General features: G+C 37.7%; 1 protein-coding gene across 1 annotated transcript in view; it reads left to right on the top strand.

The window, feature by feature from the left end:
- Positions 1 to 276: 276 nt before the first annotated feature.
- Positions 277 to 26,124, top strand: part of WASL (WASP like actin nucleation promoting factor) — a 61,136-nt gene continuing 35,288 nt past the window's right edge. The window contains exon 1 of the mRNA XM_039239683.1: positions 277 to 489. Coding sequence (XP_039095614.1) covers positions 373 to 489 — 117 coding nt within the window. The 5' untranslated portion in view covers positions 277 to 372. The remainder of the gene's footprint in view (positions 490 to 26,124) is intronic.

Here is a 26,124-nt window from a genome sequence, read left to right as displayed (position 1 = left end):
CGCCCCCGCTGCCATGTTGGATTGTGCGGCAGCCACCGCCGCCGCCGCCGTTGCCGCCGCCGCCGCCGCCGCCGCCGCCGCGGCCGAAGAAGGGTCGGAGGAGGAGTTGGGAGTTTAGCGCAGTCGCCGGAGTACAAGGACAACGACCATCCGGCCAGAACCTAGCCGGGCGGGAGCTGGGAGCGTCCTTTCCTCCGCGCGGCCTGCCGTTGGCTCCTCCTTCCCGTGGCCTCCTCCTCCTCCCCGCGCCCGGGGAGCTGCGAGATGCTGCGCCTCTGATTCCCCTCCTCCCGCCCCTGTCACCGAGAGGGGAAAGAGCGCTCGCCTACTCGCTGGAGACGGCCCTGGACTCGCAACCCCGCCGGCGAAACCATGAGCTCCGGCCAGCAGCAGCAGCCGCCACCGCGGAGGGTCACCAACGTGGGGTCCTTGCTGCTCACCCCGCAGGAGAACGAGTCTCTCTTCACCTTCCTCGGCAAGAAATGTGTGGTCAGTGGCCGAGACCCGCGTCGCCACCCCTGACGTTACCTCTCGGGCCCGGGCTTGTGGGCCGGGAAGTGGGAGTGGGGAAGAAGGCGGGAGCGGCGCGGGGAGGGTCCGGCCCCCGGCCAGGCCTCCAGCCAGCCCGGCTCCCCGGGTGCCGGGCAGTGCCGGCCGGGGCCGCCGGACACCGCCTCCCGAAGCCGCCCGTGAGCTGGGAAGTGTCACCTCCGCAGGCCTGCCCCGGAACCCTGCCTGGCCGGGCCCAGGTCTGCGCCCTCGCTGCTGGTTCAAACTTTGCTCTCGGGCCACAGGGGGATCTTATTCTTGCACGAGCTCCTCGATCTTAAAACCCGGGCCTCTGTACTGGCCCTCGCTTCACCTCCTGCCGCTTGATCGGGGGGTGCCTCCTTTCACAATGGCAGAGGTTTCAGGAGTGAGTTGGTCGGGGAATGAAGCCCAAATATGAATGAAGCGGACCGGAATGTGGTTTTGAATCTCCCTTTAGGATCTCAGGAGGGAATGAAGTCTAGTGCTTCGGTTCAGAATGAGGGCAGGGAATGCTACTGCTCCCCACTGTAGAGAACCAGCGTTGATTTCGCCAGCAATCTTGACCAGGCCTGGTTCCTGCACTCCACCCCACTGATTTTTTTTTTTTTTTTTTTTTTTTGCATTGGTGGGAGGAGGTGCTGCTCTCCCCACAACCATGCGCAGGGGAACCGCAATCTCTAGTAGTTCTTGGCCTTTCGGGGCCTGAGAGTGATTCTTAGGTTGGTGCTGTGTGGCCTGTTCCAACCCCAGATGGCCGGTTGGGAGCAGGCAGTTCTGCTGTGGGAAGGGGAATGTGTGTTGTTGACGGAAGCATTCATTACATTGGCTGCTGGCACTTCTGGGGGTGGGGAGGTTCTGCTCTGTGGGGTAGGCCTTGTCAGGCTGCATCTTCCTGCGGTGGCTGGGTTGGGCCGTGGCTGAGTTTGTTGAAACGCTCTTGGGGTTCCTTTCTCCCCTCTTTGCGTGTTAGCACCTGCGCATCGTGTGCCGCTGGAACCCAGGGAACGCCACTGAAATGTCAGCAGCGCAGTGTCACAACTGTTCTTAGATTAAATCTGTCCAACTAGGCTGCACCTGCTTGTTTAAGAGGTTAGGATGAGACGGTTTCTGGAAAGTTACCTTATGAGTTAATTGTTAACTTTATAGGCATCAACCTTTTGTATCCTGCTGGAGTTTGAATTATTACATTCAATTCAGATGTCGGTGACATTTTGCTGATGAGCAGAATGAAATAAGAGGACTGGCTTAAAATCAGTATTTTGAGAAACAACTTTAAAGATATCAAGCCACCCCTCTCCCCCCTTAAACAAATGAGAAAACTGAGCCAGTGAACCCTAAGTCACACAGGCAATTTAGGAAGGTAACCAAAACTAGAAAACGGGGATTCTTGATGCCTAGTCTGTTGTACTTTGCACTACATCATGTTGTTTTAGAATGGTTTTTTTCTTGCTTGTTACTGATTTGTTTCAAAAAGTGGTGCTAAAGGAATTATCACTTCTTTTTTCCCCTACCCAAACCTGATAAAATTAGAATGTAATAAGATTCTTAAAGCAGCATTAATTTTTGTATATTTTCAATTTAGGAGAATCTCCAGGTCTTCAAATGTTACATTATTTGCAAATGAAAACTTTGCCGGTTTATTTACATTTGCTATGTAATCTGTGTCAGAAAGGAAGTAGTTGTATTGTTTTACATACCAGACACATTAACTTGAGGCAGGAAGGACATTACATTTAAACACGAATACACTGACTAATTGCTGTATGCTTACCTGTAATGTTTATGAGTTTCAAGAAAAGAAAGATCTGAACGAATACTGTGATTGAGAAAGATAACCTTCTTTCTGGTTAGCTTAAGTGGATTCCCAAATAAGCTGTCAGTATTCAGTGCTCAATATCTTTATATTGTCTCTTATTAGTCACCTTTACCTTCTGAATTTCTGTCATCTAAAATCACACTCTTTAGTGGCCTGCTCTGGTGGTATGAAATTTTTGTGAAGATTAATATTTGAAGTCTCCAGTTCTTTGAGAATAAAGTAAGAATAATACATATGTTTTTGAACAATCCCTTTTTTCCTCTTTGCTGACTGTGTGGCTTTTTGTAGTTTAAAAAATAGTGAAATACATTGTCTTAAAAAAAGAAAAAACAAGGTCAGACCAAATTTGTTAGGGAAGATGTGTAGGTAGAGCTCTATCTAAGAATTCAAGAAATGAAACAGAAGTAGTTATAGTCCCAGTTCTGGAGGAGCTGCATTCCTTCTTTGACTCAACACATATACATTGAGTAACTAAATGCTGAGGTCAAAATCAGCGTCGATGCCTGCCCTTAAGGAGCTTACTATGTTTAAAAAGGGAAACAAATGTGTAAGCTGATGAATAAGTCAATACTTCAGAGTGATGTATAGGAGGCTGCATGTCTCAGTGGAAAAGATCTTGGCTTTGTAGTCAGCACACCAGAGTTCTAACTCATATGGTCACTTACGACAAGGTTCTTGTTTTGTTTTGTTTCTGTTTTTTCTTGTTTTTAACTCATTGTGGTAGAATTGGTTTTCTTATTTCTAAAATAGGGATTCTGGGGCCCCTGGGTGGCTCAGTTGGTTAAGCGTCCGACTTCGGTTCAGGTCACGATCTCACGGTTCGTGGGTTTGAGCCCCGCATTGGGCTCTGTGCTGACAACTAGCTCAGAGCCTGGAGCTTGTTTCAGATTCAGAGCCTCTCTCTCTCTGACCCTCCTCTGCTCATGCTGTCTCTCTCGCTCTCTCTCAGAAATAAATAAAATATTAAAAAAAAAATAAAATAGGGATTCTGTCTTACGGAGTAGTTTGTAGATTAGAAGGACCATATGTAAACATATGGATGTTAACTATTTTTTATAAAAGTTTAGGAGATTAAAAGAGGATAGTGAGAGAGAAAATGGGTAAAAGCTTTTAGAATGGGTGATACCTGAATATTATGATAAGTAGGTACCTCCCAGGTGGGTGAGAGGAATGAAACAGCTTGGAAAGTTGGAGGCCAGCGAATAGTTTGTTATGGAGCAAGGAGAGTTTCTTCTTGGGTTCTCAAACTTATGTATGCATTAGAAATATTGTGGAGATTACAAATATTGCTAGACTGAATCCGTAGATAATAGTAGGCCTGAAGTGGAACTTGGGCATTTATTTTTATAAGGTCAACAGGAGACTTGAACGTATCAGTTTGAGAACCACTGCTGAAGGTTACTGATATGGTAATCCTGAAACACATTTGACTAAATGCTAGTATGTTTCCCTTCTATCTTGGATACATATTTTGTGAGTTAAGACTAAATTAAAACAGAGTTGGGTTTTTTGAGTTGAGTTTTTTTTGGTTGTTGTTATTTTACTACAGACTTTCTCTACCCTGTTGAGATAATAATGTGTATTTCATAGATGTAAGAGAGAGACAGTTGAGGAAGTATTGCACTAGTTAGTGGGGGACCACAAGATCAGATATGACTTTTAGAAAGTTTGGGAGAAAGGTGAAAGCACTGTGGAAAGTGGATTGAAGGTAATAGTGGAGACAGAGGAGATCAGGTAGGTGTTTACAATAGTCCACATAAGATATGATGAGGGCCTGAATTAAGGCACTGCTGGTGGGAATTCCAGGACAATTAAAAAGTCTCTAGCAGGATTTCATTCCTCTTAGATATAGCAGGTGAAGGAAGAGAATTTGGTTAAAGACAGGTGTAACCACCAGCAGAAAAAGTCTACAGAAACATACATACTGCACTAAATGGAAATATGTCTGTATATTAAACTCTAGATTGGTGATTGGTTTCATGGAAGAGGTGAATCTTAAGTAAATCTGTTTTGCCACAGTTTAAAAAATAGATTTTGTGAAAGTTGAGGTTTATTTAAGTTATATATAATATATCAATATATGTTATATACTTTTATCTAAATAGTTCTGATGCAATTCATTAGCTGGTAGTATTAGAACAATTAAGAAGAGTTAAAAACATGATGGGGTCTTGTTTTGTAATTAGCTCTGTTGTTCTTCATGTACTGTGATGTAGCTTATTTTCTCTAGAGTATATGTTATCTTGCCAAGTGGAGTTTAATATATATAGTGCTGAATAAGTAAGAAAGTAAGGATTGGGAAAAATAAAACCTCATACTACCTCTCTACAACCATCTGTGTGGTCCAAAGGGATTGAGGTTGGTAATGTTGACTGCTGCTTTTCTCTGCCATGTTCAACTAGTTTATTTCAAGATTTAGTGGTGCTTAAGAAGCCATTTTTATTAACCATCTTTAACCTTCATTTCTTTTGATTCCTCAGCACTTGTTTTAACCTACTTACATTCTTTCATTAGATTTTTTGTTTTCTCCTCCTATATATAAGTATGGTAGATTAGACCTTATATTTACCTAGTCTTCTCTGATTTTTATAATATCTAGCATACAGATCACTGAATACTTACTGATTAATTATAATTGCTAACTCCTGTGTTTCCTGAGAGCTCATTCAGCATTTCTCATTGTTCGATCATTGTTAAAATCTTCAATTCTGATGCGGGTTTTATCTGGACTTAAGTCTTCCTTTATAAGAATAAAGTGGTTTAAGTCAGCTCCTGAACTAATAAAGGGGGTAACAGTAGCTGTCTTACAGTTACTTTGTTTCTGTTCTAAATTCTTAAGTAGGTTTACAGGGAGAGGTGCCTAGATAGATCCTTGTTTTGATGAAGGCCTGAGTTAAGGCAGCATTGGTGAGAAGTTAGGGCTGAGAATGTATTTCACCTTTGAGTATGGAAAGAGAAAAATGTTAACATTTATGGAATTTGGAATATACAAAACTGAAAGGGCAACCTTGTGTAGAGGAAAAAGATGAGTATAAAAGTGTCATGTTGGGTAGACTGTAAGTATAGGAGGAGATTTAGAAGAATACAGCAGATCTGGGCTATAAAACCCGTATTTCTGGTTATTCTTAGCTTATAGGGAAATTTTTTAACCAGTATGAGCCTTAGTGTTTAGATTTGTAAACTGGGCTTGCTTAAGGATTTCAGAGGATAATGCTATAATGGATGTAAAGTGTTCTGGCTGTTTGGAGAAGCATGTGAAAAAGTGGCATAAAGAAGATTTTTAAGACAATTTTAGTTTAAGTGTTAGATTTAACAGTTATAGTGAACTAACTTGGTCATTTTAGAGCTTATTCAAAGTTGAGGTTTACAAGAGCAGATAGAGTTGAACTTCATTATAAATTAGTGTCTTTTAGGAGTTTATAGAATGTGGCGTTAGTATAGAGGTCGCTTTCACTGTAAAGATTTGGAAACCAAACAAGTTTATACATTCTTGTCCACAGTAATATATATCATTAACTGTAATTGTAACTTAATTGTTGTACGACTGAACAATCTAGTATTTTTAAGTGGTTAAGTATTGTTTAGTAATTAGGTGATGTTTGATATGCTTAACCCTATTCCTAAATATACTGTAACAGATATCCTGTTTTTGTTTATTGTATCTGTCAGTATTATAAAACTAGTGGAGAATTAATGACTATAATATTAATATAGGAGAGTGAGATTATTTAGAGAATATTAATTTCACTTTGGAGTTAATGTGTTTAAGAGGAATTGTGACCCTCTTTTAAAGAGACCAATTAATTGAGTGTAATGCTAAAGAGGCAAATTTAGAAAAGCCCCCTTTAGAAAACAGAGTCAATTGAAAGATTTATAGTTTAATTACTGTGGCTTTCTGATAGTTTACTTGGTTTCTCAGTATCCTTGGCCCTGTGGTTCCTCTGCTATAGTGATTTTTTAAACTTACTTTTAACTTGAACTGAAGATTTACTATAGAAATCTGTCTTTGTAAAAGGGGTACTCATTAAATACCAGATAAATTGAAACAAAAGGAAAATATGAAAGACATCTAGGAATGCTTTAAAAAAATGATGTGAGATCAAAATTATCCTAAGCCAAATGTACAGTAACCTTTGGACAATGAAATGTTTTTCAAGTTTCATTTTAAAGTTAAACCTTTATATTAGATTTGGAGAAGCTAAAACTGTATAGTATTTTTAAGTATTATAGTAGAGGTGAAATGTTTATTTATCATGTCTTTGGTTCCAAAGTAAAATATTTTAAGTGAAATTCTCCCTCCACTATGGCGAATACTTTTGTTGCCTTAAAATATTAGAGGATACCTAAATACTTAAGAAATTTTCTTTATAGTAAAGGAGCTATTTGATTTGTATGCAGCACATAAAGCTAATCAGAAATCCAAATTTCCTCTGTTTTTATTAATGAAATATCATCACCATCAAGTATTGCGGATTTATTGAGAATGTAACATTTTACCAGTGTCTTAAAATACATGGAGGGAGTAGGAAGATTCAGTTCTTACAACTCCGTTGTTTACTAAATAGCTAGGGAAGACCAGAATCTTGCTTAAAAAGATGTTTCACAAGCCAGTATATAAAGAAAATTAAATAATAGAGAAGAAAGATCGATATATCAGTATGAGATTTGATGCATCATTGTGGGGCTTAAACATAAGGACCTTAAATGGTATACAATTTTTCAGGAGCAGGAAGCACCTGAATTCAAGTAGAGGGAAATGTGTGAGTTTAGAGTAGAAAATTTACTTGGAGTGTTAGGAAATATTGAATAGACTGGCATGGCTAGAAATGAGAATAGTATTTGCTTCAGAACATGATGTATAATAAGTTTGAAGGGTAAATTGAGGCCAGAGTTTGGAAGACTGTACTTCAAACTTAGAGGTTAATTAAGCTTTAGTCCTTAAGTAGTAAAGAGGCAAAAAAGATTTTTAATTAAAAGAGTACCAAGATAGGAAGGATCTAGAGATGGGGAAAACTGGAAATTACATTCATAATAGGAATAATTAAGTAACAGTTTAAAGTTCAGTAAACATTTTCTTATTCATTCTCTCAGCTGACCCGACCTGGTTAAGGAACCTGCATTGTGGCAGCATCGGAACAAAAAAAAGGGTTATGAGGGATAGTCACAGGGTCTTTGTGCACATGGCAGACACCACCTGTTGCTCATAGCATTTTTTTTCCTACTGTGTCCAGATGTGGTCTCCGAATACTCAGCACACCCGTACAGGTAGCCACTACCAGTCAGTCCAGGTTCACTTAGAGGAAATCTAGTTGCCACCCCAAGGTTATATAATGGAAATGTCGTGAAGGAAAAAATGGCAATATTTAGTTGTCTGTGTGAATTCCAACAGAACCTCCTGATGGCAGCTGGATAGTAGAAATTGTAGGAGTGAAGCTTTTGGAATCCTTTGCAGAGTGTTGATTATTGAGGCCTTGGGAGTGAATTCAATCTGTGAAGGTGTCAGTGCAGGTCAAGATTGCAGAGGGAAGTATTCTAACCCATATTTGCCTTGGCCAGCATGTGAGAAGGATGGGTTTCGTTGAGGAGTTGGAGGCAGAGAAATATGTTTTCTTTATCATAAAATTGGTAATATATGTACTGTTCGGAAACTTATCATTTTCACATGTATTGATACATATTTCATATATTTCCATGTCCATTTATATCTGTTGCATACTTTTTTATTACTACATCCTCTATTTTATGAGTTTCTTGTAATAATCTCTGTTGATGGGTGTATTTTTCTGGGGCTGTCGTAACAAAGTATTGCAAACTGGATGGCCAAGAAAAGCAAATTTATTCTCGCTCACTTAGGAGGTTAGCAGTCTGAAATCAAGGTGTCAGCAGAGTTGCTTCCTCCTGGAGGCACTGAGAGACTTCATCCCATGCCTCCCTCCCAGCTTCTGGTATTGCTGGCAATCCTTGCCGTTCCTTGGCTTTAGATTCATGACTCTAATCTCTACATATCTAATCACATGGTGTTCTTTACCTGTCTGTGTCTTCTCTTAAAAGGATACCAGTCATTGGATTAATGTCAACCCTAATGACCTCATTTTAACTTGGGTACATTTGTAAAGATCCTCTTTTCAAGTAAGGTCATATTCATACGTAACAGGTGTTAGAACATCAATGTGTATACGTATATATATTTTTAATGTTTATTTTTGAGAGAGACAATGAGGTCGGGAGGAAAAGACAAAGAGGGAGACACAGAATCTGAAGCAGGCTCCAGGCTCTGAGCTGTCAGCACAGAGCCCAACACGAGGCTCGAACTGTTGTGAGATCATGACCTGAGCTGAAGTGGGGTGCTTAACTGACTGAGCCACCCAGGCGCCCTTCAACATATCTTTAAGGTAGCCATAATTCAGCCCAGAACAATAGATATTTTTTTCTCTCCAAGTTTTTCCCTTTAGAAACAGTGCTATAATGAACATTGAAACACATATTTTTATGTATCCTTTTGAAGTAATTCTATTGAATAAATTCTTAAGAAATGATGTTGGAGGGCATGAACATTAAGAATATTAATATATACTGCTGAATTGTTTTCTGAAGCAGTTTTTTCTAAACTCCATATATTCTCATAAACACTAGGATTTAAAACTCATTTTAATTTTGACAGATTTAATGGTCTAAGAAAAAATCTGTTTGGTTTGTAGTTTTTAGTGAAGTTAAACATCTTTTCGTGTCTGTTGTTTATAGATATTCTGTGAATTGTTTGCTCTTATTTTTAGACGATCTTTTATGTTATTTTTTTTTCTTAGTGATGTGAAGAATTCTTTAGAGATGGTAATTGTATATTATAGTATTTTTTGGCAGTTTGTCATTTATCTTCTGACAAAGTATATTTGGTATTTCTGGTCATTGCATGGGTTTTAAAGTTTTTAAAAAAATTTTTTAAATTTATTTTTGAGAGAGAGACAGAGACAGTGCCGATGGGGGAGGGGCAGAGAGAGGCACAGAATCCAAAGCAGGCTCCAGGCCCTGAACTGTCAGCACAGAGCCTGATGTGGGGCTTGAACTCATGAACTGCTAGCTGGTGACCCGAGCCAAAGTCAGACGCTCAGTTGACTGAGCCATCCAGGCACCCCAGGTTTCAAAGTTTTGTAAAGTTAAATATAATTTGTTATATCAAATTTTTATTTAATAATGTTATAGCTTAGAATTATAAAAATATTTACTCTCATTTTTTTAGTGCTTTTATGGTTATATTTTAAACATCTTATCTTTGATCTTTCTGGAAATGATTTGGAAAATAACTATAGTAGAAATCCAGCTTTATGGTTTTACAAATGGCTAGTTATCTCCACACTATTGAGCAATATTTTCCTCTCACCTATTTGAAATGCTACCTTTATTATTTACTAAATTGCCAGATGTGCTTATTTATGTCTGTTTCTGTATTTATTTATTTGCCTGTATATAGATTTTAAATTAATGTAGCTTTATAAAGATGATACAGTTTGATTAGCATTAGTCCCTCATTACTCTCCTTTTCAGCATTTTCTGGCTATTTTTATGGGCCTGTGTCTCGTATTTTTTCAGGACCTTACCTCTCACCCCTATCCCTCACCAAAAATATTTGCTTTGATTTGGACTAGCACTGAATTTGTAGATTAATTTAGGAAGAATTGACCTATTGTGTACTCAGAAAGCAAGTCTTTTTTATTTACTATTTAAGTCTTAATTTCATTCTGTAGTTTTATAACTTTCTTATCAAGTGTGTTAGCCATTTAAAAAATGTGTTAGAGTACAGAAGTAACACTCACTTACTGTTTAACACACATACACACACACACATACACACACACAATGCACTGCAAAGTGTCAAAAGTTAAAACACCACTTTACCCCTCTAGTCTTCCAATACAGTTAGGTTCCATATAAAGCTCTTAATGGTTTGCTGTGACTGTTTCCCTTTTTTCTTTACTCATATGTGTTTCAGTGCTATAAATATCCCTCAAAGCACTGCTTTTGCTGCATCCTACAAATTTTGCTAAGCTATATTTTCATTTTAGTTCCAAATATTTTTTAAATTTCTTGACTTTTTAAAAATGCTTATTTATTTTTTTTAGTGTTTTTTTTTTTTTTTTAATTTCTGAGTGAGAGATAGAGACTGTGAGCAGAGGAGGGTCAGAGAGAGAGGGAGACACAGAATCCAAAGATAGGCTCCAGGCTCTGAGCAAGCTGTCAGCACAGAGTGTGATGTGGGGTTCGAACCCATGAACCTTGAGATCATGACCTGAGCTGAAGTCGGATGCTTAACCGACTGAGCCACCCAGGTGCCCCAATTATACTTCTTGAAATAATTTTTTAGTGGTTTTCCTACATTGTGCAATATATATTTATAATCAATCAAACTATATATAATCAAACACTATATTGCCTCATGGGTGGTAGAAGTACTTTATAACATAATACTCCCAGTTCTTCCATGTCATCCCTTATAATATTGCTGTCATTCACTTCACTGATCTGTAAGCCATAATCACGAATACATTATTGCTGTTACCTGTTAGAGGATTTATAAAGAAGAAGAAGAAAAGAATTTATTTAATCTTCATTTATTCCTTCTCTGACACTTTTTTCTTTCAAGTATATTCAAGTTTCTGACCTGGATCATGTGCTTCGCCCTAAGGAACTTTTAGCACTTCTTATCTAGTAGGAACAAATTATCTCGCTTTCTGTTTGTCTTAAAAAAATACTTTTCTAGGGGCGCCTGGGTGGCTTAGTCGGTTAAGCGTCCGACTTTCGCTTGGGTCATGATCTCGCGGTTCGTGGGTTCGAGCCCCGCGTCGGGCTCTGTGCTGACTGCCAGCTCAGAGCCTGGAGCCTGTTTCAGTCTGTGACTCCCTCTCTCTCTGACCCTCCCCTGCTCAAGCTGTCTCTCTCTCTCTCTCTCCTAGAAATAAATAAAAACATTTAAAAAAAAATACTTTTCCACTTTTGAGGATAATTTTGCTAGATACAAAATTGTAGGTTGGTGCATTTTTCTTTTAGCATTTTAAATATTTTACACCATTCTCTTGTTTATGTGGTTTTGAAGAGAAGTTTGATGTAATTCTTACCTCCGATAGAAGGAGAATATTCCTGCAATAGGAATTGTTAGGTTTATTTGAAGTCATCCTGAAAGAATCCTTAATTTTTCAAGCTTATGTTTGATGCAGCTAATGAGTATAGTCTTTATCTTATTTTTGAGGAGAATTTAGAGAAGTTTGAGAAGCGTAAGTTATTATCGTTCTTTATTTGATTAACCATACTCTGAATGATCTTAATTTCATATTAAAAGACCTGAAAATAATGCTGATATAGAGCTAATCAGTTCATATTTATTGAATTTTACCATCAGGAATTCACTATTAGAAAATATGGAAATCAGGGAATTGGCTTTATGCAGACACTCACCTATATCCTGGAAGGCTCTCTTAGTGCTACATTTTTATTTAATTCTTATATTGTTGTATATCTTTCTTCCTTGATCTCAGGCCAACCTGTTCATTTCTAAAAACAGAATTTTTCCGTAGAATATGAGGAAACAGTTTGAATAACTCAAAATATTATGTAAAATTTAGTTGTGAGACTTTGGAAAAAGATCTCTGATAGCAGTCAAGTGACTTATTTAAAAATTGACATTTCTTTCCCATTAAAAATAAAGTGCTTATTACAAAGACCTTTGCTGTCTCATAATGGAACCCAGTAACCATCAGCCACATGAGTCTGTTGAGCACCTGACGTGTTATTAGTTCAGATTAATTAGTTCAGATTAAGATGTGCGGTAAATGTGAGATGCACACTGGGTTTCTAAGACTTGGTACAAAAAAGAATGTAAAATATTTCATTAAGATTTTAATATTAAGGGGCTCCTGGGTAGCTCAATTGGTTAAGAGTCTGACTTGGCTCAGGTTCATGGTCATGATCTAGCGGTTCCTGGGTTTGGCCTTGCATAGTGCTCTCTGCTGTCAGCAAGCAGCCTGCCTCAGATCCTCTGTCTCCTTTCTCTCGCTTTCTCCCATGCCTTCCCATCTATGGGGTTTAATGTTTATTGTTTTTAACTAAACATTAAAAAAATTTAATATTGGGGTATGTAGCTGGCTCAGTCAGAAGAACATGTGACTGAATCTTGGTCTCAGGATCGTGAGTTCGAGCCCATGTTGGGTGTAGAGTTTGCTTAAATAAAGAAACTTAAAAAATAAAAGATTTTAATACTGATTATATGCTGAAATGTCAATTCAAGAAATATATTCAGTTCAATAAAATTTATTAAAATTAATTTCATCTACATATTTTTAATTTACTTATTGGCTACTAGATAATTTGAAATTGCTTATGTGATTCACGTTACATTTCTAAGTGTAGACTTAAGCAGTTTTCAAGGTCATAATGATAAAAATGGAAATCATCTCTAAACCCCTTCATCTAGAAATAACTCATATAATGTTTTTGTGTACATCCTCCTAGGTTTTGGTTTTTACGAATTATTAAATGGTAAATGAACATGGTACTTAATCTCAGCAAACACCCCCTGACAAACACATATTAATTCTTTATTCAGTGTTTCATGTTAGTAAGTATACTGTTTTCAGTGGACACATTCTAGAATGATTGACCAATTCCCTAGACACAGTTATTTTTCTTTTCTTTTCTTTTTATTTTAACCTTCCCCCTAACATTTGTGTGTATACATATATTCCATCTATCTTCACAGACTTGATCTGTTATTTTACTCTGATGATTTCCAAGAAATAGAATTGTTTAAAGGGATAAGTGTATTTAAAATTTTTTTTTTTAATGTTTATTTCTGAGAGAGAGCACGAATTGGGGGATGGGGCAGAGAGAGAGGGAGACACAGAATCTGAAGCAGTTTCCAGGCTCTGAGCTTCAGCACAGAGCCTGACATGGGGCTTGAACTCTCAAGCTGTGAGATCATGGACCTGAGCCGAAGTCGGAAGCTTAACTGACTGAGCCACCCAGGTGCCCCGGGATAAGTGCATTTAAAATTTGATTTTATCTTGTTTGATTGCACTGACCAATAATTTGTGCCTCTTATTATGACAGTCTAGTGTATTCTTTGTAGTTCTTGAAAATGCCCAATTTCTAGGTAACCCCATCTATGGACCATTAATGCTAAGTAACATTAAACAAATATAAGTAGCAATAATTTTTTAATTTAATTTCATAAAAAATATTCTGATTTCTTAAGTATGATTTTCCTGAATCTTGGGTATGATTTTTCTAAGTACTAGGGGTTTCTCAATTTTCAAATGAAAATTAATGAATTGGAAGATAAATATAACAAGATACTTTACAGTCAGAGTTTGTTTCCCCCTTGTAAAGTGGGATATGATGGGTTTGTTTGTTTTCAAGTAAAACAAGTAAGAAGGTTGCATTAATATTTGTTAGTAGCAACTTTCCCTTTATTTAATCTAGCCACCTTGCAAACAAGATTATGTCAAACGTAGAAGTAATTAGCTTGGTGGTTTGTTTTAAAAACTTATCCACAGTAAGATACTTTTTTTCACTTTTAAAGCAGTTGAAGTAGATGTGCCTCAAGAGTCGGTAGAGCATCTGACTCTTGATTTCAGTTCAGGTCATGATCTTGTGGTTTGTGGGATTGAGTTCCGCGTTGGGCCCTGCACTCCTAGCCACAGCATGGAGCCTGCTTGGGATTCTCACTCCTTCTCTGCCCCTTCCTGTGCTTGCTCTCTCATGCATGCTTTCTCTCTCTCAAAATAAATAAACATAAAAAAATTGAAGTACAGGGGCACCTGGGTGGCTCAGTCAGTTAAGATTCTGACTTTGGCTCAGGTCATGATCTCTCAGTGTGGGAGTTCAAGCCCTGCATCGGGCTCTGTGCTGACAGTGCAGAGCCTGCTTGGGATTCCTCCCTCCCTCCCTCCCTCCCTCTCTCTCTCTCTCTCTAAAAAAAAATATATAAATAAACATTAAAAATTTTAAGGGGCGCCCGGGTGGCTTAGTCGGTTAAGCGTCCGACTTTCGCTTAGGTCATGATCTCGCGGTTCGTGGGTTCGAGCCCCGTGTCGGGCTCTGTGCCGACTGCCAGCTCAGAGCCTGGAGCCTGTTTCAGTCTGTGACTCCCTCTCTCTCTGACCCTCCCTGCTCACGCTGTCTCTCTCTCTCTCTCTCCTAGAAATAAATAAAACATTAAAAAAAAAATTTAAAAAAAAAAAAATAAAAATTTTAATAAATAAATTTTAGGTGGAAATTCAGAGGGCCTAGAATAGCCACAGTAATCTTGAAAAAGAAAAATTTCGGTCTACCATACCTCATTTTTAAGGTATATGATAAAAGCTATAACAATCAGGTTATCAGGAGATGAGTTAACTTGGGGTTCTTAACATGTCGTATAGATGTTTATGATTAATTGAAGTGCCAAGAAGAGAGCTGTTGTTATTCTTCTAAAAACACCGTGACAATAATTAGTATGATTCTAAGAAATACACTCTTTTCAATTTAGTTGAGTTAATGAATGAATACAAAATGCATATAAATACTGTGCTGGGATTAAGTGTACATACATAATTGGAGAATACAGGGCCCTTATCTACAGAGGATGAAGGATATATTGGCAAAGCACCCTACATAAGGACCTTTCACAAGTCATTCAATGATATGTGCTTCATTGAATGTGTAAATGAAACGTTATGGGATTAAGCAGAGGGAGAAGTGTTTGAGCGCATAGGGGAAAAATAGTGTGGTATTTGAACTAGGAATATATATGGAGTTTGAAAAGTTTCAAACTAATATTCCAGCAGAGTAAACATGAGTTAAGATGAGAAGTATGGTATGTTTGGGCATTTGTAGGTTATTTGGCTTCCATCTGATATATACTGGGTTAATAGCAGGAGGTGAAGGTGAAGTTGTTAATTGCTGCAGGTTAAGAAGGAGCTTGAATCCTTGCCAAAAAGTTAGACTTTATTCTTACTAAAGAGAAACCTGTTACATCTTGAGCATGAATCTATATATTAAGAGATTATTGTCAAGAATTTATGGAGAATAAAATAGAAGCAGAATGTCCTCTTAGGCTATTAAAATACCTCAGGCCAAAGGAAGGTACTGTATAAATTCAGATACACATTTATACGATTATATATAATAGCATATACATATAGTGAGTAAAGTGTCCTTTCTCATTGATTTTTCTTAAGAACTTGGAGGTATGAGAATGTACTTAATATGAATATTTACTTTAAGAAGCTAATTGTTAGTTAAGGTTCTTTGGAATTAATAACAGAAACTAGTTCTGGCTGGTTTAAGCAAAAAGGAATTTATTGGCTATCAGAGGACAGGGAATCCGGGACAGAATTGAACAATAAAACTTCAGAAACAGCAGGAGGCTGGGAAGTTCTGAGAACAACAGCAGGAGTTGGTGGAACTTCTCTCAACTCCAGTCATGTCCTGCCTCAGCCCATTAGTCCTGTGACTCAGTTTGGAATTCTAAATTTTAGGGGGAGAATTCTAATTGAGCTTCAGTACAGGTGCTTGTCCCTGGAGAAAGGCAGTGGGTCTCTAACATCAGAAGTATTAGGGATGGTGGGCAGGGACAGGACGTGCCTGCTTATGTTCTATTTATTATGTATATAAAAGTTAGTGAAAATTCTATTAAGATATAGTACGTGATTATTTATTTGGTCTCTCACTGACCTAAAACTGCTTTAGATGCCATCGTAAAAAATAGTTACTGTTCAAAATGCTGATGCATAGGAGCACATGTACCCCAGTGTTCATAGCAGCACTCTCAACAATAGCTGAAACACGGAAAGAGCCTATTCATCAGCGGACGAATGGATCAAGAAGATGTGGTTTATCTATACGATGGAATACTACATGGCAATGAGAAAGAATGAAATCCGGCCGTAGCAACATGGATGGACCTTGAGGGTGTTATGCTGAGCGAAATAAGTCAGGCAGAGAAGGACAAATATCATATGTTTGCACGTATAGGAGGATTAGGAGGAACTTAACAGAGGACCATGGAGGAGAAGAAGGGGGGAAATGGTGGGGAAAAGGGAGAGAGGCAAACCATGAGAGACTCTTGAATGCTGAGAACAAACTGAGGACTGATGGGGGGGAGGGGGGAGATGGGCATGGAGGGGGGCACTTGTGGGGATGAGCACTGGGTGTTATATAGAAACCAACTTGACAATAAAGTATTTGTAAAAAAAAAAAAAAAAAAGTTCTGAGGTGCTTTTTTAGTTACAATTCTGATCCCAGATTTGCAGACCGTAAAAGTGTGAGGGTGTCTTTCATGTTTTTGCAGGCTTGGTTTTTTTTTTTCTTCTTCTGGTTTTCCTTATTTTTTAAGTGACCAACTTGCTGAAAAGAGGAAATATTAGTTCTCTAACTACTAGTTTCTGTAAGCTAGGAGTAGAGCTTTGAAGTGATCTGATTGGAAGTATAGCAACTGATAATATGAGTATCATAATAACATTTAAAAAGTACATACAGTGACAAGCAATTTTGTGAGTACTTTCTGTATTTCATTTAAATTTAATCATCCTATGCTAAGGAAGTTGTTCAGAGCACTTTACATGCATTAACTAATTTACTCTATAACACAAAATGAAGTTAGTAATAGTATCCCCATTTTGCAGATCAGGAGATGAATTGGGAAGATGAGTATATGTTCACCTAAAATCGCTTAGCAAGTGAGTGGTGGAATCCATCCCAGGGTCTGTGCTCTGGTCCTCACAGTCTTCTTCCCTGGGACATCTGTGATTCTCTACCCTTACTTTGTCCCCAGTTAGAATTCAGTTTACTTCTCAGCCTTTCCAGAGCACTTTTTGTTTCCATTTTGTTATGTTTCATTTGGTACATTTTCATTTTGTAGCGTAGTTTGTTATTTTTTTAAACATATCTCCCTAATTGGGTAATTAACTCACTGAAGACAGAGACTAGCCCTTAATTATTTTTCTATTTTCAGTGTATAATCAGTATCTGTTAAAGTGAATTTAATACCATATTCAGATTTAGTCTCCAGTTAGCCAATTTGGAATAAATATGATTTTATTCTTTTTATTATGAATATTCCTTTGTCTAATGATCCCTACTCTGTTCTACCCCTGACCTTGTAAATTCAATGTCTTACCCTAATGAAGTATTTATATAAAATCTTTTCCCTGAATTTTCCAGACCAGTACTGTTCAGTGGAACTTTCATGATGGTGGACATAGTCTGCATTTATACCATTTAATAAGCAGTCACCCATGGCCCTTGAGCATTGGAAACGTGGCTCGCATGACAAAGGAACTGAATTTTCAGTGTTAAATAGCTCTATGTGGCTAGTAAGCTCCTTATTACACCGTGCAGTTCCAAAGAGCAGAAGAAAGAGGAGTCCAGTAGCATCTCTCCACCTCCTGTGTAGCCACCCAGATAAGGCACTCACCTTGGCTTAAAATTCATTCATTCCCAAATCATTTATGCATTAAAAAAATAGAACATTCAAGTTATTAAATATTTATATGGGATCCTGGTCACCCATTCCATTTAGAGAGAAAATTATTAGCTTTCTGTTTGTGGCTTTATAGCACTTAGTGTTACATTATAGAGTAGAATTCGATAGTGTAACATTATAGGGTAGAATTCGAGTATATAAAATCCTAACATTTAACTCTGCCCCCCAAGTTTATGGTTTATTAATAGTAAAAATCTTTTAAAAGAAGAAATAACATGATCTGTTTTTATTTTAATAAAGTCAGCTTCCTACTCCTTTGTGGTGGTTGCAGTTGAACATCTAGTTAGGCATGTTCATTCAGTTTCCGTAATGATCACTGGGGTTAGAAGTATTGGTTCATGCATTGTGAATCAGAAATGCCTTTTGAAACTAGCAACATTGAGCTTTCTGAGGAAGTATGTAAAGTTTAGTTTATTAAATGATTTCACATATTGAATAGATCATTATTGATGTTTTACACTATAATTTTAAGTACAAAGTTGTTAAGAAAGCATAAAATTTTTAATTGAAATATAATTGAAATATAGTATCATTTTAGGTATACGATGTCATGATTCAACATTTATATGTATTGTGAAAGGACCACCATAATAGATGTGGTTACCGTAAAGTGTGAATCTTAAAAACAACTTTAGAAAGGTCCTTAGGGCGCCTGGCCGGCTTGGTCAGTAGAACATGCATCTCTTGATCTCAGGGCTGTAAATCCAAGCCCCATGCAGAGCGTGGCGATCACTTAAAAATAAAATCTTTAAAAAGAAAGAAAGATTCTTGCCTCTCTCTCTCTCTCTCTCTCTCTTTTCTGATTCTTATATATCATGTATGAGTCTTAAATGCTGAATCTAAAGTCCTTGGGTTGTATGTTGAATTTAAGTTCAGTTTACTCTCCGATTAACCTCTTTACATGTCCTTCCCCCACCTTGATTGTACATATGAAAGTCAAACAAATTAAATGTGTGTGTGTGTATACCTATATAATATATGATATTAATGCATACAAAAGAAATGTGTGTATGCATTACATATATATTTATATAATATAATATGTACTCATATCCCTGTGACTATCTTTAAAAGCTTGGATAATTATGAATTGCTGCATATAGAATAGCAAATATGGAAGACAAAACTGAATTTTATTTAAACTTGCTTGTCTTGATTAATCATGTTTAAGAGTTCAGAAGACTCAAACGGAAAGTTTATGAAAGAAATGATAGACTTTGGCCTTCATTACAGACAGGCTATCTCTTTACAATAGCCAAAGTTTGCTTTTTTCTTACTTTATACCTTTAGATATTATAGTATGTTATGTTCAGCAACGTTCACTTTTAATTTTTAAGGGAAGGTTTTTTGGGGCACCTGGGTGGCTCAGTCAGTTGAGCATACGACTTTGGCTCAGGTCATGATCTCAGTTTGTGAGTTCAAGCCCCATGTGGGACTTTCTGAACGTTTTCAGCACAAGAGCCCATTTTCGGATCCTCTGTCTCCCTCTCTCTCTGCTCCTCCCCAGCTCATGCATGCATGCATACTTTCTCTCTCTCTCTCTCTCTCAAAGATTTTTTTTTTAAGGAAGGTTTTTTTTAAAGCTACTAGAAATTCTTCCTGGGTTATAGTTTCTAGATCACAAAGATCTTTTATTCACCCAGACTTCCACCATGGTTTGAAGGTCTTTTTCTTTCTTTTGTGTATTTTTCACATCAATATTTAATTTTTTGAAAAGCTTAAATAGTCACATGGTTTAAAATCAAAATGTATGAAAGTGAAAAGTTTCTCTTCCATGCTATCTTGCATTTGCGTCATCCTTCCTTCCCTGACAAAACACCTGTGCATATACAAGACAGCAACTGTGTCCCTTTTCAGTTTTATGCATACTGAGGCAAATACTGATTCTTGCTTCTCTTGAGCACAAATGTTCACATACTGTACCTTTCATTTGACATCTTGTTTTTTTCTCACATAACAATCTTGAGGATTTTTCTTTATCATTACTTAGAGCCTCTTCATTCTTTATTTTTTTAGCAGCTGTATTGTATCTCATTGTAGAACTAAATTGTAATTTATTTAATGAGTTGAATGGGTGTTTTTCTTGATGACCTAGAAAATTCGTGTTGCCTGGGTAATTTTGGATAATATTAAGGTTCTGAAGGTCTGAATTAATAAACGTAAGATTTGAAATATTTTGTTGATTTTGATGGAAGTCTTTCTAAAATGTGTTACTGCTTTACCGTGGTTTAGTACAATAGACCAAACACATTACTGAACTTATTTTTAACTCCTATATGATACACAAGGTTACCTGTGTGAACATTTGAGGTACCATATATTTTACTGTGGTGTATTTTCTTGCTCCAAAGGAAATACATACAGGATGCAAACTACCTATCATGCTGTATCTTATGAACTTATCCATTTTGACTGTGGTTAAGACTTAACTTTCATACTGTATGTATGTTACATTATCCTTGATTATTATTTCTCATCCCTGCTAATTATTAGATCCTTTTATCTCAGTATTTTTTTGATATTTTGCCTATATTTTTTGAGTATGTGGGGTCTACTGCAGGGGATTTATGGCAGATCTGCTGTCCAGGAAACACCCAACTGGGCTTTCTTTCAGAGAATTTTTATTAGTACCAATGCATTACTAGTGGGAAAACTCCTGTACTAGCTACATCAGAGATCCTATCTTTTCCTGTTCCAAGTATTTATTCATTTGTGTTGAAGTATAGTTGACATACAGTGTTGCATTAGTTTCAGGTGTGCACCATATGCTCACCACCAAAAGTGTCGTTACCATCTGTCACCATACAATGTTGTTATTGACTATGTTCCCTGTGTTTTTTTGTTTGCTTGCTTGTTTGGGGCGGGGGGGGGGGGGGGGGAGCGAGAGCGAGCGCACGTGCGCGCACAAGCAGGGGAGGGGCAGAGAGAGAGACGCAGGATCTGAAGCAGGCTCCAGGCTCCAAGCTGTCAGCACAGAGCCTGACTCAGGGTTTGAAGTCATGAGCCATGAGATCATGACCTGAGCCAGTCAGACACTTAACTGACTGAGCCTCCCAGGTGCCCCTATGGGGTGGGTGGGTGTGTGTGTGTGTGTGTGTGTGTGTGTGTGTGTGTGTGTTTAATGAGCTTTGAACTTCTCAGCATGTTTGCTTCCTATAGACTTAAAAAAATTTTTTTTAGTGTTTATTTTTGAGAGAAATAGAGACAGAGTGCAAGGGGGGTGAGGCAGAGAGAGAGAGAGACAGAAACAGAAATCTGAAGAGGCTCCAGGCTCTGAGCTGTCAGCATAGAGTCCAATGCAGGGCTCAAACTTGCGAACTGCGAGATCATGACTGAACTGTGAGAGATCATGACTGGAGCCAAAGTTGATCGCTTAACTGAGTGAGCCCCAGGCGCCTCTCCTGTAGACTTTTTAATTCTAGATTTCATTTTTATTCTTTAGAATTTCCTGTCCACTAAAAAATATTTAACCTAACCATTGGTGTGGTTTGAAAGGATCTAATTAACTAGCCAGTCCACTGACTTTCTAAGAGAATCTTCGTGGTAAAGCCTAGTGAAAAGAGGAACTGAAACTGACTAAAGTGCCTTGTTAGGCAAGCTCCTGTTGCTCGTTTTCATGAATAGTAGGATATTTACAGTAGGTTAAGTTATAACACTTTTTGAAGGAGTCAGGGAAGGGATATGATATATGGCATCTGAACTGAGATTTGAAAGGTGAGCAGAATTAGGTAAAAGGAGGGGGAGAGAGGGTGTTTTGCCTTTGGGAGCAAGGAATTGAAATGGAAAATCAGGACATGAGAGAGGATAATGATTTAGTGAAAGATGGTCCCATGTGTCTTCCTTATGTAATGTGATAGATGAGAATGAGGCAGCATATGCGTTTCTTTTTGTGATTGGGAACAAATTGTCTCCTCCATTATTGTGCTAAAATTCTGCACTGGTCAGACCACATGTAAACATTATCTATTTCATTTTACTAGACTGATAAGGGCAACCAGACTGATAAGGTATCCATAAATCAGGTCAGATGAGGAATGACCAAAATAAACTCTTGCTAAAAAAGGTGACCTTAGAAGTAGAGCTGTTGGAGGAACATCTTTATGAAAATGGAAATGTTATTACCACTAGACATCTATACTGTAATTAGTGGGGAGTAGTTTACATCTCCAGTTTTGTAGCATTGTAGCCACAGTAACTAGAGCTGCACATATCACATAGCAAATGTTCAACAGATATTTAAATGAACGATTAAAGATCAAATACCTGTGAGTAGGAATTGCCAGGAAAACAGGTTTAGGTTGAGTATTTTCTATGAGTTGCTCAGGAATAAAGAGTTTTTCCCTTCACGTTGTGAATTCTCCATTAGAGCAAGCATTCAAGCAAATATTATTTAATCTTCTGTTAGAATATTATTACATGAAGAATTCTTACTTTGGGGTAGAAGGTTGCTTATAAAAGACGCTTGCAACCCATCCACATACACACACATTCCCAGTGACCTTTCAAACCTTGCTATGGACTGGTTTTTTAAAGTTGCTCAGCCACAGTTTTCTTATGCAGATAAGGTCACTGCACGTTAAAAGGTTACTACATTAAGTTTGGTTTGGCAAAAGGCATATATATTGAGTTAGCTCTTTTTTTTAAGATACAAAGTCCTGTTGTTGCAATTGATGCATTATTTTGTTTTCCCAAATAAGGCTAATCCGGGTTTTGTGGCCTGAAACTCACATAATTTGGAAGGGTTCTCTTTTAAAAAAATCCAAAATTAAATATAAAAATTGTGAGTTAGTATGAGAAAATATCACAACAAAAAATACCATAAACATCACAAAGTCCAGAAAAATACCTTATTACTTCTTACTTATTTCTGTTACTGTTAATTGACTGATACACTTTCTTGATACTTTTTTCCTACTTATTTTGGCTATATATTCATTGAGCACCTACCTCTTTACATGACAGTAATTTTCTATTTTCTATAGAGAGACCCTTTCCTCTTGCACATGGCTTGGCAAACTATAGCTTGCTTGTATTTGTAAATGAAATTTTATTGGAACATAGGCATCTCCAAATTATCTATGGCTGCTTTTGTACACGCTATAGCAGCAGAGATAAAAAAGATCAAATAGCCCACAAGCCTAAAATATTAACTATCGGGTATTTTATAGGAAAAGACTCCTGCTCTAGTATGTTTCATCAAAATATTGATAGTTGTGAAGCTCAAAGAAATTTCCTTAAACTAGTTACTGGTACATCTTTAATTTCCTTCACTTTGTTTAGAAGCTGCTTCTTGCCTGGGGAAAACTCCAGCTCTTGACCTCAGGTGGCTGGACTGTTCTCCCTTCCCCAGAAGTGTTCTAAGTTTGGTCTTAGTATACCACCCCCAGCAGGGAGCTAGATAGCACTCATTCAGGCCTTTTCCATGGGGTTAAAGATTGTGTCTGGATGCATTTTCTAGTCCAAGAGGGACAGATTATTTGCTAAGGTTGGACATATGTCGAGATAGTGCATCCTTGATGGAAGTACCAGGATGACCTCCCATAATAGCTACATAGGAGCCCTTAAGCACAAGGCTGGGGTTGCTGCTCCTTCATGTGCTCCTCAGAGGAGAACAAACCAAATTTTGTAAGGGACACTTCCAAGTAAAGGATTCTGAAACTTAAATGAATTGACTTCATGGTAAATCTGCCCGTGTCCCCAGGTTGTATGCCTTAACAGCCATTTGAAGCTTTTCTTTCCATAAAGATCCTTTTTTCTCATGCACTAGCAGTCCTCTATTTTCCACCACCACTAACTTCCCCCGCCTTCCCCCCAAGTAAGGTAAACCAATGAGATCAATAGAGGGATAAAATTATATTAAGGATATATAGTTCTTTGAACATCATTTAGATGGGATAGGTCAAAAATACAACAAATTAGGAACTGGGATAAATCAGTGAGTAGTGTGTGGTGAATATAAAAGGAGCATCTGATTGTAAAATGCATCCAGAGCTGACCAGTATGATCGTTGAGAAGTAAATTCACCTCTTCTGTAAAATGAAGAGGTTGGATTACACTCTGGATAAATTTATGGTGAAATGATATTGGGCTCAGGAACACTGAAATCCTATCAGTGACCAAAGTAGCAACCTTCCACCTTCTCTTCCCAAACTGTTACTTGCACAGGAAAGTGGTAGCAGAATAAAAAGTAATATATTTTATAATAAATAAATATATTTTATAATAAAATATATAATATACTTGTTTTAAAATATAATATACCTTATATTGTAGTGTAATATACTTTGTATATTTTATAATATATTTTATACACACACACACACACACACACACACACACACACACATATTTTCTTGTTACCAGGGCTTGGGGCGCAGCTGGTAAATGTTAAACCTTGGTTAGCTGAGGTGATAATCCTAGTGACCTTCCTTCGCATCTGTACCTTCATTCCCTAAAAACTGAAACCCACACTTCAGGTTTTAACATAGGTTTTACTGACCTTGTATGAGAAAGGTAGACAAAGGGAAGAGGAAACAGAAGAGAAAATAAACAAGAAAAACTCCTTTAAGGTCTGCGTAAGCTACAGAGAAGGGAAAGGCAGAAGAGAGCAAGCTGCCCCTGTTTGCTGCCTTTCTAATACAGTGTCATCTCCTATTTGCAAACATAACCCGGTCTGTATTGAGATCAGTATTCCTCTCACCTTTATATATGATTATCCTTCAAGTAGAAAATTAAGAGTACAGTAAACTTTGCCATTTGTGGCTTTAGCATCTGTAATTTTGATTGCAGGTAATGCTAAAGATCTTTGCCACATAACTTAGTTTTTTGATGTATGAATTTAAATCACAGACACCATATGAGATTAATGTGTGGTTATGAGTGGTTTAGTGAGCCTAGTCTCTTATCTAGTATATATCTTTTAGTAAGGCTTTTGGATGTAAAATGCATTTAAAAAATGATTCCAAAAAAGAAGGTGCATTGATAGAGTGAGCTCTAAAACTTTTATGATTCTAAAAACTTTACTGGTAATTTTAGGGGCGCCTGGGTGGCTTAGTCGGTTAAGCATCCGACTTTCGCTTAGGTCATGATCTTGCGGTTCGTGGGTTCAAGCCCCGCGTCGGGCTCTGTGCTGACTGCCAGCTCGGAGCCTGGAGCCTGTTTCCGAGTCTGTGTCTCCCTCTCTCTCTGACCCTCCCCTGCTCACGCTGTTTCTCTCTCTCCTAGAAATAAATAAAAAAAATATTAAAAAAAAAAATAAAAAAATAAAAACTTTACTGGTAATTTTAAACACATGTCCAATATAAATGAAGTGGAGAAAGGAGCTAGAACCATCTATAATATGTTATTATTATAGTAAATTAGTTATTATTATATTAAATTAGTCTTCTACATATTGCTGCAAACACACCATCTTAAAACTTTGTGACTTAAAGCCGTAGTGATTTATATTTTATGATTCTGTGGATTGGCGGGATGTTTAGTTTATTACCTATGCTCACTCATGCAGTGGCATTCAGTGGACAGTCTAATGGGACCTAGGCTTGGCAAGGACAAGTAATATGATGGGGGCCAGCTCTCCATATTATCTTTCACCCCAAGATTTTAGGGCAGCAGTTCTAGGAGGGCAAGCCACAATGTACAAGTATTTTTCAAGCCTCTACTGGTATTTGTTGAGGCCCTATTCAAAGCAAGTCATATGGACAAACCCAGGTCCATAGACAAAACAGGTCTAAAATTCTTATTCAGACCTGTTATATAACATGATTGTTTTGATAATGTGAAAAGAATGTAAACTATAGAAGTGGTAGATACTATAAGTCTTTCTTACTCAGGATGAAGCTCGCTTTCACAAGGTTGGTATAAGTGTAGAAGGAATTGGAAGAAGTAGTAGTTTTCTTGGTTTTGGGTCAGTGTGGTAGTGGCCAGTATGCGTACAGGTAGCAGTGGCTCCGAGAAGGGAACTACCTTCCCAAGATGGTCACTTACACTTTTTATAAATCAGTTGGGCTTTAGAATGTTTTAACTTCAAAATACATACTTACAGAAAAGTTGCAAATACAGTACAAAGAATTCCTGCATATCCTTCATCCAGATTTGTCAAGCATGTATGACATTTTATTAGGGTTTCTTCTGCCTTATGTATGTACACATATATATAGTTATTTTCAGAAACAGTTGAGAGTAATTGCCAGTATCATACCCCTTTATAATGCTTCACTATGTGTATCCTAAAATCAAGGACATTGATACATAGTCTTTGTATCAA

The sequence above is a fragment of the Hyaena hyaena genome, unplaced genomic scaffold (assembly GCF_003009895.1).
Source record: "Hyaena hyaena isolate Hyena2069 unplaced genomic scaffold, ASM300989v1 scaffold_161, whole genome shotgun sequence".
NCBI classification, from domain to species: Eukaryota; Metazoa; Chordata; class Mammalia; order Carnivora; family Hyaenidae; genus Hyaena; species Hyaena hyaena.
The sequence above is the reverse complement of the archived record's forward strand: the minus strand, read 5'-3'. Positions and strand labels throughout refer to the sequence as shown.